General features: G+C 48.9%; 3 protein-coding genes across 5 annotated transcripts; 2 read left to right on the top strand and 1 right to left on the bottom strand.

The window, feature by feature from the left end:
- Nucleotides 1-6: 6 nt before the first annotated feature.
- LOC118997415 (DNA-directed RNA polymerase II subunit RPB9-like) lies at nt 7-686 on the bottom strand. Its single transcript, XM_037061060.1, has 3 exons — nt 532-686; nt 399-453; nt 7-85 (listed from the first exon to the last, which is right to left on the bottom strand). The coding sequence occupies exons 1-3, from the start codon at nt 588-590 to the stop codon at nt 8-10; spliced, it is 192 nt and encodes a 63-aa protein (XP_036916955.1). The 5' UTR covers nt 591-686; the 3' UTR covers nt 7.
- A 96-nt stretch (nt 687-782) lies between these two features.
- TBCB (tubulin folding cofactor B) lies at nt 783-8,214 on the top strand. Of its 2 annotated transcripts, none has more exons than XM_037061059.1 (6): nt 783-1,076; nt 1,679-1,822; nt 4,103-4,199; nt 4,916-5,107; nt 7,553-7,625; nt 7,812-8,214. In XM_037061059.1, the coding sequence occupies exons 2-6, from the start codon at nt 1,718-1,720 to the stop codon at nt 7,924-7,926; spliced, it is 582 nt and encodes a 193-aa protein (XP_036916954.1). In that variant the 5' UTR covers nt 783-1,076; nt 1,679-1,717; the 3' UTR covers nt 7,927-8,214. The 2 variants fall into 2 exon arrangements, with proteins under 2 accessions (XP_036916954.1, XP_036916953.1); XM_037061058.1 differs by lacking the exon at nt 783-1,076 and adding an exon at nt 1,154-1,341.
- A 9,004-nt stretch (nt 8,215-17,218) lies between these two features.
- Nucleotides 17,219-18,613, top strand: LOC118997413 (DNA-directed RNA polymerase II subunit RPB9). Of its 2 annotated transcripts, none has more exons than XM_037061057.1 (6): nt 17,219-17,423; nt 17,502-17,556; nt 17,869-17,942; nt 18,030-18,104; nt 18,234-18,285; nt 18,515-18,613. In XM_037061057.1, the coding sequence occupies exons 1-6, from the start codon at nt 17,365-17,367 to the stop codon at nt 18,575-18,577; spliced, it is 378 nt and encodes a 125-aa protein (XP_036916952.1). In that variant the 5' UTR covers nt 17,219-17,364; the 3' UTR covers nt 18,578-18,613. The 2 variants fall into 2 exon arrangements, with proteins under 2 accessions (XP_036916952.1, XP_036916951.1); XM_037061056.1 differs by having other exon boundaries at nt 17,779-17,942.
- Nucleotides 18,614-18,674: the final 61 nt, after the last annotated feature.

The following is an 18,674-nucleotide window of genomic DNA, read 5'->3' as shown; positions in this document are numbered from 1 at the left end:
CTGCCACTCACTCCACTTCGTGCGTGATTTTGTTGACGTAGATGCAGCTGTTGTCGGCTTCCTGCTGGTAGTCACAATTCCGGCACTGCGGGAGCGCGAGTGTGGCAGGAAGGGGGTCACGGAGAGCTCCCCATGGGATTGGGAGGGAGAGCAAGGTTTTCCGCAGTGAAGTTGACTAGGGAGGGGATGGAGTCTCGAGGTTGGGATAATGGGGTGTATGGAGCATCACCTCGGGGATGAGAAAGACAGGGGAAAAAAAGAGTTCCTTTCGGGATAGAAGAGACTAGGGTCAGTCCCGGCCGAACAGGGAGGGAGGGGTCACGTGAGTAAGGCGGGACCGTGAAGAAAACGGGCCGACCCCTGGGGGAAGACCTGGGAACCAGCGGTCTCGCGCTCACCGCGTAGAGCAGAATGCGGTTCTCTTTGTCCTCCTTGGGGTAAAGCATGTTGTTACTGTTGGGAGGGGGAAGTCAGAGGTAAGTCTCGGGGCCGTTACTTGCTCCCCTTCCACACCTGCTGCCCCTGCCTCACCATTCCTGGCAGAATCGAATACCCACGAAGCCCGGCTCATAGGTCCCGTCGGCTTCCATAGCGCGCAGCGCTCCCCCGCCGAGCCTTCCGCGCTGGCTCCGCCTCCCGACTGGTCGCGAAAGGGGTCACACCGGGTTGCTTCGCCTTTTACAGAGGGGCGGAGCTGCGTACAAGTACTGGGTGCCAGTAGCTCTGGCCCCTGCACTGAAGCCAAATAACTAATTACTTGATTGATTAATTACTTGCGCCATTATTTTGATATCCTAAAGTAACTGCTTCCAACCTGTGGACCTCGCTTCCCCAGTTTATAGAATAGTGTGGTACGGGAATAGTCAGGGAGCTGGGAACACGACGCCTCCTCTCGTGACTCGTAGAGCACTGAGCACAGGCGTGAGTGTACCCTCCACGGCGGCGTGGGTAACCACTGCCAGTCCTCTCTCTCGTCTCCAGCCTTCGCCTGCCGGATCCGTTTCGGAAGAACTGTACGATGGCAGGCCTCTCAGGATTGGCTGGACCTATCCAAGAATCCCGGAGATCTTCCGGCGGTGAGGACTCCGCGGCTATAGGTCGACCCTCCCTGCGAGAGAGCGCAGATTGGCCAAGTCGGTAGCAAGGGGAGGGGCCGATAGCCTAGAGGCGGAGCCGCGGTTGGTGAGGCGCCCGACCCGGCTGCGGCCCCCGGCAGGGCGCGGCGAGATGGAGGTGACCGTGTTATCTGCGCCCACAGTGACCGTTTTCATCAGCAGCTCTCTTAACAGCTTTCGCTCTGAGAAGCGGTACAGTCGCAGCCTCACAATAGCTGAATTCAAGGTGTGGCCGTGGGGCACGTTCCGGGGGGTGGGGGTGGGGGTGGCGGGTCAAAGGAGAAATGGAGAGGCTGTCGGATCGCTGCGAGAAGCCAGAAATAAACCGGGGTTGCAGAGATTGGGGACCGGGCCTCAGCAGGGCAGGGCCAGAGGGATCCGGAGGTTTCGGAGAAGGGCACAGGACCTGGGAAAACGAGAGGTTTCCGAGGGCGTGTGCAGGGATAACCAGTCGGGTCCTAAAATGATGGGTCTCTTGGAGGAGCAAAGATGCGGTACCGGGGGCGGAGCGTCAGGGCAGAGGGTGGGGCCACTGACCTCTCCCCATGCCCTACTCCTCGCAGTGTAAGCTAGAGCTGGTGGTGGGCAGCCCTGCGTCTTGCATGGAACTGGAGCTGTATGGAGCTGACGAGAAGTTCTGCTGCAAACTGGATCAGGAGGATGCGCTACTGGGCTCGTACCCCGTAGATAACGGCTGCCGCATCCATGTGAGACCTCCCTACCTGGGATCCCCCTCTCCCTTCATGCTTGCCATACTTTGCCCTGTGTGATAACCCGGATAGACACCCATGGAGCCCATAGTCCATTATGGAAAGGGAGAGACCCATCACCAGGCAGTGACAGCCACAGTGGTTTGGGCTGGAGCAAGCCCAGGAGACTGAGGACACCCAGGAGAGTTGTCTGACTCCATGAGGAAAGGACGGCTTAGGAGAAGAGGTGGGAAGGGCATGCCAGTTGGAGGGAGCAGAGTGTACAGAGGCCCAGAGTGTGAGGGTAAACGATGAGATGTTTTGGATAGAGCTGGAACACAGCTGCCTAGGGAAGCGGGTGGGCAGAGCATGGACGGTGACAGCCTCAAACAGGAGGTTTTCACACATTGATTCAGGTATGGACAGTCCTCTCATTTCTTGAGGCCACTCTAGGAAGGTTTCTCAGTGGTGGAGTCTCCGGGGAATTTTCCCCCCCCAAAACTTTCTCTGTTTTACACTGGCTGGCGTGGCACAGTTGGTTGGGCACCCTCCTGTGAAGCAAAAGGTTGCCGGTTCGCTTCCTGGTCAGGGCATATGCCTGGGTTATGGGCCTGGTCCCTTGTTGGGACACATGCACGAGGCTACCTGTCTGATGTTTCTCTCTCGTGTTGATGTTTCCCCCCGCCACCTTCCTTCTAAATAAATACATAAAATCTTTTAAAAAACCTTTTCTGTTTATAAACGTTACCTGTATTCGTTGCTTAAAACAACAGCAACCTCAAACTTAGAAAAATCCCTAATATAGAAAGTAGCACTACTTAGTGATCCTTGATCAGAAATAAGAGCCATTTCTCTTCTGGTGTGTGAGTCCAGTGGATCAGGCCGAACACCCCAGAGTGTTTGCTGATCCCTATATTCCCCTCAAACCCACATCTAGTCTGTCTGCAAATCCTGTGGAGTCCACCTACAAAATGTACCCAGAATCCAAACTCTTCTTCCCTTTCACTGCCCCACCCTGGCCTAGCCCCCATCCTCTCCCTCCTGGATATCATAGCAGCCTCTGTCTCCTTATGACTGTTCCCTCCACCACAGTCTGTTCCCCACATGTAGCCAGAGACAGCCTGTGAACCTGAGTCGGGTCAGAGCCCTCCTGGCCCAGAGCCTCCCTTGCTGCGCCTCATTCCAGGTAAAAGCCCAGTCCAGAGATCTGCTCTCCCACTCTCCACACTAGCTTACTCCACACTAGCCATGTTGGCCTCCCTGCTGTTTCTCAAAGGGCTAAGGACAATTCTATGTACAGGACATTGTGCCAGTTGTTCCTTCTCATCCTTCAGTCCTTGGCCGAGACATCCCCTCCTTTTGGAAGCCTTCCCGGACTACCTTGCCAGTCTCCTTAAGACTCTTTGTGGTACTTCGGTATCAAACCTTGTTATCTTCTGGTGTTTAATACATGTACCTGTGTATTTGTTTATGGTCAGTCTCCCAGTGGAATGAATACTTCTTTTTTTTTAAAAGATTTTATGTATTTATTTTTAGAGAGAGGAAGGGAGGGAGAAAGAGAGGGAAGGAAACATCGACATGTGAGAGAAGAAAAACATCCATTAGCTGCCTCTCGTGCGCTCACAAGTGGGGACCCGGCCCACAACCTAGGCATGTGCCCTGACCCGACTGGGAGGCAAACCTGCTGGTTGCTACCCATTGCTTCACAGGCCAGCGCTCAATCCACTGAGCCACACTAGCCAGGGCGCAATGAATACTTCTTGACGGCAGGTGTCTTACCTATTTTTGCACTGTGTCCCTAGCACCCAGACAGGGCCCAACAGGGTGCCTTGGAAGAGCTCAGCAGGCAGTGAGTTAAGGCATATTGAGGGTGGCACAGAGAGAGATGCTCCAGGACTTGAAAGTTGGGGCCAGCTTAAGAGGATCCCAGAGGCCCAGAGAGGACAGATGTGCTACCCAGAAGGCTCATAAGCAAGACCCGAGCTCCACCCTTTCTTGTGATTTGGGGGCCATCAGTGATGTTGCTGCCATCATGTGGGGATCATGTGGGGCAGAGCCAGCCTTGAGGGAGAAGATGAGTGTAGATACCTGCTTCCATTCCTTCTGCTGGGCTCGAGAGAAGGCTGGGGTACAGCGATGGCAGCATACAGTTTTCTCTAGACAGGAGAGACTTAGGTCTGTGAGATGCTCCAATGTGCAACTGCACCCTCCCCCTCCCACCCCCCCACCCCCCGCCCCCCGCATCCCAGGCTTCTCTGACCAGACCCTGATCCCCACTGACCTTTCCTGTCACTACAGGTCATTGACCACAGCGGTGCTCGCCTTGGGGAATATGAGGATGTGTCCAAGGTGGAGAAATACAGGATCTCACAAGAAGCCTACGACCAGAGGCAAGGTATGGGGCACATGGGGATAAAAGGGGTATGTGGAGGCCAAAAGGAGTGTGTGCAGGTGGGTGGTGGTGTTTGGCAGCCTGGGGGGGGGGGAGTGGGGAGGCAAAAAGAACAGACAGGGATATTTGGGAGGAAATTGATAGTGGGGACAGATAGGCAGGGGAGAGTGGAGGGAGTGTGATGGGGTTGGCATGGGAACAGATGAGGGCATGGGAGAGCAGTGGGGGTGCAAAAGGCATAGCGTATAATGGGGACTGGGAGGTGTGAGGGATTGTGGGCAGGCAGACAGGTGCAGGGATCAGGTGTGGGGAGTGGTCAGGGTCACATGGGGCAGATGGTGTGCGGGGTAGAGCATGGTAGAATACGTGGATTGGATAGGACAATGTGGTGATCAGTGCAGACATAGGGAAGATTGGGAGGGATTCGGGGGATGGATGGAGGCGAATGTGGTCCTGAAGGGGTGTGGAAAGATGGGGAGATGTGAAAAACTGGAGACATAAACTGTTAGTTTATGAATTGTGGGGAGGCCCCAGGGAGCCTAGGGAGAGGCCAGGACTGTGGTGGGAGACTTAGGAGGCTTGGAGGACAGCCCTACGACACCTAGAACAGAAGAGTTTCTCTCTGAATGTTAGCCCTGGGTGAGTAGAAGGTTATCATCTCATTAGGCCAGAGGCCCCGTGAGGCCAAGTCTGACCCCAATCTTCTGTCCCACCCACAGACTCGGTCCGCTCCTTCCTGAAGCGTAGCAAGCTGGGCCAATACAACAAAGAGGAGCAGGCCCAGCGAGAGGCTGAGACCACCCAGCGCCTCAGGGAGGAGCAAGAACAGGCCAGTGCCATCCCTGTGGGTAGCCGCTGTGAGGTGCAGGTACCTGGGCAGCCCCCTCGCCGGGGCACCGTCATGTATGTAGGTACGTGGACTCCTGAGGCCTTATGCCCTGTCTGTTGTGGGCAATGCTGGGGACCCCAATTTACTTGTCCCCAATGCTGGGGACACAGTAGCTGACAGGGACAGCCCAGAGTATTCATGGCAGGGAATTGGGAAGCTGAGGCACAGTGATGTGGGTTGTGATGGAGAAAGTGGACGCCAGAGTGATTAGTTCTGAGGCAAACCTGCCTAGAGCTAAGGGAAGGGAAACCCTGGCAGAATTTTTAGAGCTGTGATGGGAAAAGTTCAGGCTGAAGGGATCAGGACAGGGATGAGGGGAGCTTAGGGAAAGATGTGTGAGCTGAGAGGAAGTACCAGACCTCTCCTAGGGAGTCATTTGGAGTGCTTCAGAGGGCAGTGGAGCAACCAATGGAAAGGGAGAAGGGAGGCAGGTGAAAAGAGGGGACGAGTGTTCCAGCCAGAGGCAGTAGTCAGTGCAGACAAGCAGGAACAAGCTTAATCTGTTTGGGGCAGGGAAAGGAAGTCAGCATGGCTAGTGGGGAGTGATCGAGGGGATAGGTAGGAAGGGAGGTCAGGAGCATGGGCAGGGCTGGACCATGCGTGGCCTTGGAGAAAGGAGAGAGGGTGTGGATTTTATGGTTCTAACTATTTACTTTTAATTTTTTCATTGTTGGTCAATTACAGTTGTCCCCATTTTTCCCTCAGTGGGTTTCATTTTTTATAGTGGCCTTTTGATATATAACTTATATATATTACAACTCCCCCATTTCAAGTGTACATTATTCATTCATTGGTTTTTATTATGGCTATGGAATTGTGAAATCGACACCACAATTTTAGAACATTTTCATCACTGCAAAAAGGAACCCCATAAGCATTAGCTGCCAGTCCACATTTCTCAAACCCCCTCTCCCACAGTCCGAGGCAGCCACTCTAAATTTTCCTGTTCTGGGTGTTTCGTAGAAACGGAATCGTATTTTATTAATGTGCTCTTTTGTGACTGCCTCTTTTCACCTACCATCATGCCTTCAAGGTTCATCCATGTGGTAGCACCTATCAGTACTTCATTTCTTTTATTACCAAATAATATTGCATTGCATGGATAGATCACATTTTATTCATCTGTCACTGTTGATGGACATTTGGGTCCTTTCCACGTTTTGGCTGTTGTATAAGTTTTTGTGTGGACATGTATTTTCCTTTCTCTTTCCTAAGAGGGAATTGCTGGGTCATGTGGTGACTTGTGCACCCTGTTCAGCCTGGCTGCAGTGGACTCTGCAGTGGCTGCCCATTATGCATTCCCCTCAGAATGTGGGAGGGTTCCAATTTCTCCACACCGTTTCCAACACATGCTACTGTCTTCTTTTTTTTAAGATTTTATTTATTTATCTTTAGAGGGGAAGGGAAGGAGAGAAATACTAATGTATGGTTGCCTCTCATGCATCCCCTGCTGGGAACTGGCCTGCAACCCAGGCATGTGCCCTGACTGGGAATCGAACCGCAATCCTTTGCTTCACAGGCCCGTGCTCAATCCACTGAGCTACACCAGCCAGGGCACATGCTACTGACTTTTTGATGAAAATTATTCTAATGGGTATGAAGTTGTGAAGCATTATGGTTTTGATTTGCAATTCTTTGATGACTAATGATGAGCATCTTTCCGTGTACTTTACAGCAGTCTGTGTATCTTCTTTAGAGACATGTCTACTGAGGTCCTTTTTGTGCATTTTTACATTGAGTTGTTTGTCTTTTTGTTGTCTTGTATTAATTTGCTAGGGCTACTGTAACAAAGTGTGCCACATTGTATGGCTTAAACAACAGAAATTTGTTTCTCACAGTTCTGGAGGCTGGAAGTCCAAGATCAAGGTCTTGGCATGTTTGGTTTCTTCTGAGGCTACCTCTTCACTGTATCCTAATATGGTCTTTCCTCTGTGTGCATGCCCATCTCTGGTGTCTCTTTCTGTGTCCTAATTTCTTCTAAGAGTTTTATAGTGTAACATCCTACATTTAGGTCTTTATTGACCCATTTCGTGTTTTTATGTGTAGTGTGAGGTAGAAGTTCATCTTCATTTTCTTGCATGTGGATATCTAGTTTTCAGCATTATTTATTGAAAAAACTATTATTTTCTCCTTGATTTTCTTGGAACCCTTGTCAGAAATCACTTGACCATACGTAGTGTGGATTTTATGCTGAGTGGGATGAGCAGCCTTTGAGCAATTTGGGTCAAGGCAGTGGTGCTATTTCCCTTTGATTTTTACAACGACTCCTTTGGCTGGGGCTGTTAAAGGAATAAGGGATCAGGGAGACCAGTGAAGGGGCTACCTACCATATTAGTCTTGGGCAGGAAATGGCAGTGGTCCTAGTGAGGAGTGGTTTTCACCAAGACAGTTTTTACACTCAGTGGGTGGGCACGAGTCTGGGATGAGCTGCGCCTGGAGGTTTCACTGGGATTTCTCCCCTGGGCAGGACCCACAGATTTCAAGCCTGGCCACTGGATTGGCGTCCGCTATGATGAGCCGCTAGGGAAAAATGATGGCAGGTAATAACGTAGTCCCAGTCAGACGACAGGTGTGTGCGTCCGTACCTGTGTCTGTCTTTGAATATGTGTGTACACATATGTAAAGTGCATGCATGTACGACTGGGTAAGCCTATCCATCCTAGCATCTGGGGAGGGAGCCATGTTGGGAGTTTTATGACCACTGACTTTCCCATCATGCTCGGCAGTGTGAATGGAAAACACTATTTCGAGTGCCCGGCCAAGTATGGTGCCTTCGTCAAGCCATCAGTTGTGACCGTGGGGGATTTCCCGGAGGAGGACTACGGGTTGGATGAGATGTGACACCCAAGTAAGGACATCCTCCTGCTGCAGCTGACTTGCTTCCCTGTGTTTGCCAATGGCTCTCTTGCCATTCCTGTTTTTATTTTATTCACTTTGTTCTTGCCATTGACTTTTGAGACTTGTGTATTAAATTCACTGGAACCGGGAAGCGCTCGTAAGACTCAGTGATTATAGGAAGGACTAGGGTGAAGGTGAAGCAGGGGCTGAGTACAGTAGGGGGTGAGGCTTTGTTCCTTAGCTGGAGGCCCAAGAGTCAATAAAATATTCTGCTGCTATGACAGATAGGTCCCAGATTAATAGTGGCTTTCACAAGACTGAAGTTTTCTTTTTCTCCATGTAAAGTTTCATGCAATCATAAGAGCTAATGTGGTGACCCCTCCATGTCAGAGGATGGTCTTCTCCGTATCTTATTGCTCTCCTGTCTCCTCTTGATTCCCACCTCATCTGCTCCAGGCACCAGAATCAGGGAGGAGGTGGGGTAACCCCTTATCTTTAGGAATGTGTGGGTACCACCTAAAACTTGGTGTTTCATTGGTCGGAGCTTTGTCTCATGGCTACTTATAACTGCAAAAGAGGCTGCGAAGTATAATTTTTATTCTGCGCAGCCATGTTCCTGGCTAAGTATCAGAAGTTCCTATACGATTGAAGCTGAGGAGAAGGGATGTTGGGGGTAAACAAGTAATTCTACCATAGTCCCTGTGAGTGGGGGATCTTTACCTGTTCAATACAGTTGACCTTTGAACAACACAGGTTTGACCTGTGCAGGTCCACTTATACACAGTTTTTTATTTTTTTTAATTTTTTTAAAAGATTTTATTTATTTATTTTTAGAGGGGAAGGGAAGGAGAGAGGGAGAGAAATATCAATGCATGGTTGCCTCTCGTGCATCCCCTGCTGAGAACTGGCCTGCAACCCAGGCATGTGCCCTGACTGGGAATCAAACCACGATCGTGTGGTTCGCAGGCCCGCACTCCACCCACTGAGCTACACCAGCCAGGGCCCTATACACAGTTTTTAAAAATAAATACTGTAAATGTATTTCTTCTTCCCTACTATTTTCTTAACATTTTCCTTTTTCTAGTTTACTTAATTGTAAGAATATAGTATATAGTCCTGGCCAATGTGGTCCAGTGGATTGAGCGCTGGCCTGCGAACCAAAGAATTACCGGTTCGATTCCCAGTCAGGACACATGCCTGAGTCGTGAGCCAAGTCCCCAGCAGGGGTTGCGTGAGAGGCAACCACACACTGATATTTTTCTCCTTCTCTTTCTCCCTCCCTTCCCTTCTGTCTGAAAATAAATAAACAAAATATTAAGAAAAAGAATATAGTGTATAGTACATGTAACATAAAACATGCTAATCAACTGTTTGTTTTCGGTAACTCTCCGATCAATGGTAGGCTATTAATAGTGAAGTTTATAGGGAGTTAAAAGTTACATGTGGATTTTTGAATGCACCAGGGATGGGCAGTCCTAACACGCATGTTGACCAAGGGTCAAGTGTATTTGAAAGAAAGAAATCTAAAGTCTTTATAGAAGTAGCATGAAGTCCTTCATAGCAAAGCATATTGTGCCCTCAAGTATGTGGTATGTGCACATGTATCCCATGCATTGTAGAGAATCCGAATCACAGATCACACCGTGCATGTGTCTGCATATGCAATAATCCCTTGTTAGCTTCTTGAAGGGATTCCTGATGAGATGGCTGTTTGCAATATTCTACTTATTTGTTGCAGTTAATTATAACTGCTAGAGAATTGTCAGTGGGGAGTAACCAGGTAGGCAGAATGAAGCTGAAATGTCTGAGAGTTGAAGGGATATCGTGTTCTATACATATGTACTCTGATGCCCACCATAATATACACAGACACATGCAGATACACAGAACACACACACCCCTAGCTCACAGTCAGTCATTGGAGAAACATTCAAAACAGACATAGGAGAGCCTGGCTGGTGTAGCTCAGTGGATTGAGTGCGGGCCTTCGAACCAGATGATCGCGGTTAGATTCCCAGTCAGGGCACATGCCTGGGTTGCAGGTCAGTTCCAGGCAGGGGACCCACGAGAGGCAACCATACACTGATATTTCTCTCCCTCTCTCCTTCCCTCCCCCTCTGAAGATAAATAAATAAAATCTTAAAAAACAAACAAAAAAATACCAGACATGGGAGGTCACATGCAGAAATACAGCTGGCGCACAGATTCTCTCACACACAGTGGGGAGCCACACAGATAACACAGAATACACTTAGAAATGCATGTCAAATACCCACCAGGAATAGATAATACATCTATACACACAAACACAGACATCACTGAGTTGTTAATCTACAAAAACCCCAAAACTTATAGTTTAGAAAAGGAGTCCCACCCAGCCACTACTATGGAAAAGGACCATGGATTTTGGTGGGTCCAGCAGTAACCACCCTCAACCTATCACCAGATTAATAACTTTAGGGGAAGCAGTAGTGAGGACTGGGATTTCCTTCCACCAGACCCAAGGCTTCAGCCCCTTTCATGTCTAGGAGTTGTGAGAGTGAGGAGTGTTACAGAGGCAGTATTCCCAACTTCCCAACCAACTGACGTTCAGCTAGAGTCTAGCAAAGTCAGTTCAGCTGATGGATCAGTACTGAGGACACGAGACTCACTTGATCTGGCATCAGTGCACCTGCATTTGTAGAGGGCAAAGGACAGGGGCAGGAAAATGATCACCCAAAAATGATACCTTTGAGCTCCAAGTAAGGATGACAGAGTCACTGTGTGAGGACCTGTCAAGGGTGTGATTTTAATGCCTTCCAGGTGTCAACATGGACATTTTCCTTAGAGGAATATGGGAAAACATTTAAATTGTCGATGATGATAATGCAGGAGCGCCAAACCGGAGGGCTGCTTAAATGTTCGTGACAGTCCAAAAATTACCACCCAGAGGACTAGCAGATGTGGACGTGGTGTTTACTACATTACACGGGGGTGCGCTGATGGCTGCAGATTGGTTTGCGAGAGACCATACCTCCTCCAGTCTGAGGGTCCTCATAAGGGGTTCCAGACAGAGGAGGCACGTGTCCTATGCATGATGCTAAACTACATTACTTCCGTGTGTACATGCAGAAAGAACAGGTCCAAAAGTACTCAGAGGACAAGAAGCTGCTCCCAAAAGGAGATAAGGAGGGAGTTACAATCCATTCCCAAAACAATACACATTCCTTTTGGCAAGGGACCCCCTTGGCCATCCCTGGTCGTGGGTGGTGGGAGAGCCATGTCAGCATCAACCCCACAATGACTAGGGAAGGGATCATACTGGTAATTTCTGTGTGGGAAACCTACACCTGTTCTGTGAAAGCTGACCACGGTTAGAGATTAGAGACTCATTTTATGGAATGACCTGGTACTCAATCTTTAACCCACATAGTGGTCAGTGTATTATGGTAATACCAACCATTATAACATATGCCTGCCCCACCCCAGACACAGTTTGGTGCAAAGATTTGGTTGATTGGCATTAACCTCTATGCAGTGATTCACACACCCAGACGCCATCCTACAGCGCTGTCATTTTCACGTGCTCAAAATTACCTGCTTCAAGCTGGCCAACAGGAGAGGATAGTGTGGGGAAAGTTCACCATATTCTTTAATAAGTGTGTTGTACACATTTCACTCCTGCTCATATTGTGCAGCCACCCTGGATGCAAAGTGGGCTTTGGAACATACTGTGCTGAGCATTTAGACATCCTCTCCCTAACGCCAGATCTGTAACTTCAGAGAAAGCAGCAGGAAAAGGTGGAATTTCTTTCCACCAGACCCATTAAATCCTCCAGTTGTATGTCAGACCTGATGCTGGGAACACATTCATGAGTTGGACACAGTCCTTGCTTGAGAGTTGAAGGCAGACAAGAATACTTACCAAACATTGCCTCTTTATTTATTCATCTACTTTTGGCTGTGCTAGTTCATTATGAGTAAAATTGTTGGCAGTGGGGAAGGGAAAACAAATCCACTAACTCTGCCCGATGGTGCTGGTGCTAAAGAAGGCATAGGTGTAGCATATACAGGGTCCAGCAGAAGTAATGCCTGCTTGAGTGTGGTTGGTAGGGTGATATGGGCATAATAACTGAGTTTTAATTTGAACATTTTACCTAAAATTTCATGTGGTGTGCTTGAGTGTAAAATTCTGTTACAGAATTACATGCTTATGACTTAATTAAAAAGGGGTGTTATTTGTGACTGAACCTGTATTTGAATAGGAATCACACAAACAAAAGAGCTTTGTAGGTCTGAAGTAATCCCCTCTGTGATTCATGCTGATCAGAAACTCGATCCCTGTGCTAAATGCAGACTGTCTGAATGCAACCTTTGCCCTGAAACTGGGCTAAATCACTAATTCAAACAAGCTAATGGCCCACTTAAGTTGATTCTTGTTCCAGTTACACACTAGGGATAATTCCATAGGTTAACAGGTGTTGCAACCTTAGTGAAAAAGAGCACAGACTCAGAAATTGGACAGCGTGTTCACGTCAAACCCCTTTGGGTTTCAGCTTCATTCCTATGAATTGGGGCTGATAATACCTACCCCAAATGATTGTTGTGATCATTAAATTAGCTAATAAATGTAAAGCACTTAAATTCAGAGCCAGGCACATAAGTAAATGTTTATTCAGTATTAGCTATAGGTATAAAAATGACTATATATATTACAGTCAACAGTTACTCGCTGGCTTTCATTTAATCCCCACAGCAGGATTACCAAACCCAATTTCTTCACCATTTTCCTGGCCCCAACTCACCTTTCCTGGCCCAAGTCTGGGGTTACCCTCTTGGAAAGGGACTCCCTTATTGTCCCTGGAGGGCTCTAGCCTCCCAAGCCCATGCAACCTTGGGAGGTTCCTAGCCTCTGCACCATCTTGGCCACCACATGGGGGCAGCAGCACTCCTTGTGCAGGCATACTGTCAGATGCATTGTCTGATGAAGCGGTGGCGCCAGCTTGGCACAGGAACTGAATTTTCTACAAAACCATGCAACAACCTCAGCCTCACTTCATTCAAGTCTAGAAGTAGAGGTCTCACCTCCCTCCCTGAGGCTCTGGGAACTGTGGGATGAAGGGATTTGACTCCTGTGCACGTGGGGGGTGGGGGGGGTGGGGGGTGCACAGGTGCTGTCGGCCAACGACCCCACCAGTTTAATCAGAGTGGGAACAGGTGTCCCAGCTGAGGCTCCAGAGCTGACTTTTCTGGCCCCAGTAGAAGAACGTGGCCCTCCTGCTTCCCTGCATCTCAACCATTCACTTTGCAGAGAGGGAAATAGAAGGGGGGAAGGTGGGGCACATCCATGTGAGTGAGAAACGTGGATCAGTTGCCTCTCTGATGTGACTGGACCTAGAACCTACACCTGTGCCCTGACCAGGAATGGAACCCGGGACCTTTCGGTTTATGGGATGACACTCCAACCAACTGAGCGACACCCACCAAGCCTCAAATTTTCTTTTCTTTTTTCTTTTGCTAACCTCAAAAGGAAATTCTTCACCTCGGTCCTGAAATGACATTGGACATTGAGACTAGTCATTCTCAAACTGTGGTATCTCAGGACCCCTTTTACATTTAAAAATGATTGACTGGCCAAGATAGAGGCATAGGTAGACACACTGTGCCCCTTGCACAACCAAAATTAAGGACAATAAAAATTTGAAACAAACAAACAAAAAAAAACAACCAGAACTGACAGAAAATTGAACCGTACGGAAGTCTGACAACCATTCATCCAGACCAGTAAGAGGGGCGGAGTCGGCAGCTGGCAGAGAGGGGTCGCAGCTGGAAAAAGCAGTGGCTGGCAGACCCTGGGTGCGGGGAGGAGACGAGCAGACCCAGTGAGGCAGGAAGGGCAGCTGGCTGACATACATTCATGCAAAGATAAACCAGACGAAAAGGGGCAGTGAGACAAACAGATAAACCAGACGAAAAGGGGCAGTGAGACAAGCCGAGCGACCCAGGGCCCCAGTGCTGGGAAATAAAGCCTAAAAGCACCAATTGAAAACATTTGTGGGGACTGAGGTGCTGGGAGAGACTCCCAGCCTCACAGGAGAGTTAGTTGGAGAGACCCAAAGGGTCCTAGATTGTACACAAGCCTACCCACCTGGGAACCAGCACCAGAAGGGCCCAATTTGCTTGTGGGAAGCGGCAGAAGGGACTAAAATCCGAGAGAGAGGAACAGGTGCCATTGTTCTCTCTCTAGCCCCACCCCCCATACAGTGTCACAACCTAACAAATGGGTTGCCCTGCCTTGGTGAACACCCAAGGCTCCGCCCCTCATGTAACAGGCGTGACCAGACCCTCCCCCCAAAATGGCTCAAATGGAAAAACAGATCAAAGCCCCAGAGCCAATACATTTAAGCAACCAAGAGATAGCCAACCTGTCAGATGCATAGTTCAAAGCACTGGTGATCAAGATGCTCATAGACTTGGTTGATTTTAGCCACAAATTAAATGAACAAATGAAGGCTAAACTAATTGAAATGAAGGGAAATGCACAGGAAACCAATAATGATGGAAAGGAAACTGGGACTCAAATCAAGGGAGTGGACCAGAAAGAAGGAAAAAAATGACCAAACAGAAAAGAATGAAGAGACTTCCGCCAAGATGGAGGCGTAGGTGGAAACACTGTGCCTTCTCCCACAACCAAGTTTGAATACAACAAAGGTTTAGTAAACAAAGACGCAGCCAAAGAACAGAAAATTGAACTATACGGAAGTCCAACAACAACGAACCTTTCAACCGGACCGGTAAGAGGGGCAGAGCCAACAGCGGAGTGGGGTTGGGCAGGAAAGATCCCCTGACCCCAGGCACCCAGGCAGCCGGGGCAGCGTTGGGCGGACCCAGTGAGGGCGCAGGGTAGCAGGCTGACTGTGGTCACATATTCGCATGCAGATAAACCAGCAGAGGAGTAAGCAGCGAGATGGACCACACAGGCCCCAGCGATGAACCCAGCGAGGACGCAAGGCAGCGGGCTGACCGTGGTGGCACAATCGCTCGCAGTGAGACAGACCGACCGGGCCCGGTGGTGGGAAGCAGCAGAGGGGACTGCCACTGCCCCTCTCTGACCCCGCCCCCACATAACAGCGTCACAACCTAGTGACTGAGTTGCCCCGCCCTGGTGAACACCTAGGGCTCCGCTCCTCCTACATAACAGGCATGAACAGTCCAAAATATGGCTCAAGAAGAACTCAAAGCCCCAGAGCCAATAACTCTAAGCGAAAAAGAAATTGCAAGCCTCTCAGATGCACAGTTCAAAACACTGGTGATCAGGATGCTCACAGAACTGGTTGATTTTAATCACAAATTAGAGGAACATATGAAGACTAAACTAATTGAAATGAAGGGAAATGCACAGGAAACCAATAGTGATGGAAAGGAAACTGGGACTCAAATCAAGAGGGTGGACGAGAGGGAAGGAAGAAATGACCAAACAGAAAAAAGTGAAGTTACAAGAATTCAAAAAAAATGAGGAGAGGCTTAGGAACCTCCAGGACATCTTTAAACATTCCAACATCCAAATTATAGGGGTACCAGAAGGGGAAGGGGAACAGCAACAAGTGGAAAACTTATTTGAACAAATAATAAAGGAGAACTTCCCCAGTCTGGCAAAGGAAATAGACTTCCAGGAAATCCAGGAAGCTCAGAGGGTCCCAAAGAAGTTGGACCCAAGAAGGAACACACCAAGGCACATCATAATTATATTACCCAAGACTAAAATGAAGGAGAGAATCCTAGAAACAGCAAGAGATAAGTGGACAGTCACCTACAAAGGAGTGCCCATCAGACTGTCAGCTGATTTCTCAAAAGAGACCTTACAGGCAAGAAGGGGCTGGAAAGAAGTGTTCCAAGTCATGAAATCCAAAGACCTACAGCCAAGATTGCTCTATCTAGCAAAGCTTTCATTTAGAATGGAAGCCAGATAAAGTGCTTCTCAGATAAGGTCAAGTTCAAGGAGTTCATCATCACCAAGTCCTTATTTTATGAAATGTTAAAGGGACTTATCTAAGAAAAAGAAGATAAAAAACATGTACAGTATAATGACAACAAACTCAAAATTATTAACAACCACACTTAAAACAAAAACAAAAGCAAACTAAGCAAAGAACTAAGCAAACTAAGCAAACTAGAACAGGAACAGAACCATAGAAATGGAGATCACATGGAGGGGTAGCAACAGGGGAGTGGGAGGAGAAGAGAGGGGGAAAAGGTACAGAGAATAAGTGGCATAGATGGCAGGCAGAAAATAGAGGATAAGAATAGTATGGGAAATGTAAAAGCTAAAGATCTTAAGACACATGGACATGAACTAAAGGGGGTGAATGTGGGTGGGAGAGGGTGTGCAGGGTGGAGGGGCATGAAGGGGGGGGAATGGGACAGCTATAATATAATCAATAAAATATATTTAAATACATATGTATATATTAATTAACAAGCAAGAAAAATAGAAATGAAGTACTTATAGGTGCTACCACATGGATGAACCTTGAAGACATGATGGTAGGTGAAAAGAGGCAGTCACAAAAGAGCACATTAATAAAATACGATTCCGTTTATACGAAACACCCAGAACAAGAAACTTTAGAGTGGCTGCCTCGGACTGTGGGAGAGGGGGTTTGAAAAATGTGGACTGGCAGCTAATGCTTATGGGGTTTCTTTTTGCAGTGATGAAAATGGTCTAAAATTGATTGTAGTATTGGTTACACAAGCCCATAACAATGCTAAAAACCAACGAATGAGTAATGTACACTTGAAATGGAGGAGTTTTATCATATGTGAGTTATATCTTAATGCTGTTATAAAAAAACCACTGGGGGGAATGGAGATAACTATAATTGAATACCAAAAATATTAAAAATAAATTAAAAAATAAAATAAGCCCTGGTTGACCTGGCTTAGTAAATTTAGTGCCAGGCTACAAACCAAAGGGTCACCGGTTTGATCACAGTCAGGGCACTGCCTAAGTTGCAGACCAGGTCCTCAGTGGGGACCACATGCTAGGCAACCACACATTGATGTTTCTGTCTCTCTTTCTCCTTCCTTTCCCAACTCTATAAAAATAAATAAAATCTGTTAAAAACTAATAAAATAAAATCCACACCCACTCTCCTTTCTCCAAGGCTACGCATGGTCCAGCGTACCACACTATTCTATAAACTGGGGAAGCGAGGTCCACAGGTTGGAAGCAGTTACTTTAGGATATCAAAAGACTGACGCAAGTAATTAATCAATCAAGTAATTAATCACGCAGGTAATTAGTTATTTGGCCTTAGTGCAGGGGCCAGAGCTACTGGCAGCCAGTACTTGTGCGCAGCTCCGCCCCTCTGTAAAAGGCGAAGCAACCCGGTCTGACCCCTTTCGCGACCAGTCGGGAGGCGGAGCCAGCGCGGAAAGCTCGGCGGGGGAGCGCTGCGCGCTATGGAAGCCGACGGGACCTATGAGCCGGGCTTCGTGGGTATTCGATTCTGCCAGGAATGGTGAGGCAGGGGCAGCAGGTGTGGAAGGGGAGCAAGTAACGGTCCCTAGACTGACCTCGGACTTCCCCCTCCCAACAGTAACAACATGCTTTACCCCAAGGAGGACAAAGAGAACCGCATTCTGCTCTACGCGGTGAGCGCGAGACCGCTGGTTCCCAGGTCTTCCCCCAGGGGTCGGTCCGTTTTCTTCACGGTCCCGCCTTACTCACGTGACCCCTGCCTCCCTGTTCGGCCGGGGACTGACCCTAGTCTCTTCTATCCCGAAAGGAACTCTTTTTTTCCCATCTTTCTCATCCCCGAGGTGATGCTCCATACACCTCATTATCCCAACCTCGAGGCCCCACCCCCTCCCTAGTCAACTTCTCCGCGGAAAACCTTGCTCTCCCTCCCAATCCCATGGGGAGCTCTCCGTGACTCCCTTCCTGCCACACTCGCGCTCCCGCAGTGCCGGAATTGTGACTACCAGCAGGAAGCCGATAACAGCTGCATCTACGTCAACAAAATCACGCACGAAGTGGAGTGAGTGGCAGAGCTGGGGTTTAGGGACGGGGTTGTTGGCTTGGGAGCCCTTATCAGAGCATCATTATTCACTCTCTTCTCCCTTAGTGAACTGACCCAGATCATCGCTGACGTGTCCCAGGATCCTACGTTGCCGCGGACCGAGGACCACCCGTGCCAGAAGTGAGCGTGCAGCTGGTATTCAGGACTGAGAGTGGCTGGTCCTCACCTGGCCCAGAGTGGAGGAGGAGGAAGGAGGGGGAAGGAGGGAAGGGTATGGTAGTGGCTGTGAGTAGCTGTCTGTCCACACAGGTGCGGTCACAAGGAGGCGGTGTTTTTCCAGTCACATAGTGCCCGTGCGGAGGTGAGTGGCTGGAAGAAGGCTTTCTAAATATCCCGGGCTTGGTCCTTCCTGGGAGGAGGGAATACCAGTACTGAGGGGAGCCTGCCCTTCCTGGCGTCCTGAGCTGGACCCTTACAGTGAGGAAGTCCTCCTTGTCTGCTTTTGAGGGGTGAGGCCAGCTGGATGCAGGTTCCATGTAGTGCCCTCCCGAGGGTCCACACACTTCCTAACTGTGCATCCTTTCTGCCAGGACGCTATGCGCTTGTACTACGTGTGCACAGCCCCACACTGTGGCCACCGCTGGACGGAGTGAAGCACCCTCCCTCAGTAAAAAATGCTCAGTTCTGTGTTGGTGTCCTGTGTTTATTTGCCTCTCATGGGTTGGACGCAGGGCGCGGTCTCAAAGCAGC

Source organism: Sturnira hondurensis, unplaced genomic scaffold (assembly GCF_014824575.4).
Source record: "Sturnira hondurensis isolate 20B ecotype Veracruz unplaced genomic scaffold, ASM1482457v3 Scaffold0013151, whole genome shotgun sequence".
NCBI classification, from domain to species: domain Eukaryota; kingdom Metazoa; phylum Chordata; class Mammalia; order Chiroptera; family Phyllostomidae; genus Sturnira; species Sturnira hondurensis.
This window is presented reverse-complemented; position numbering and strand designations above follow the sequence as displayed.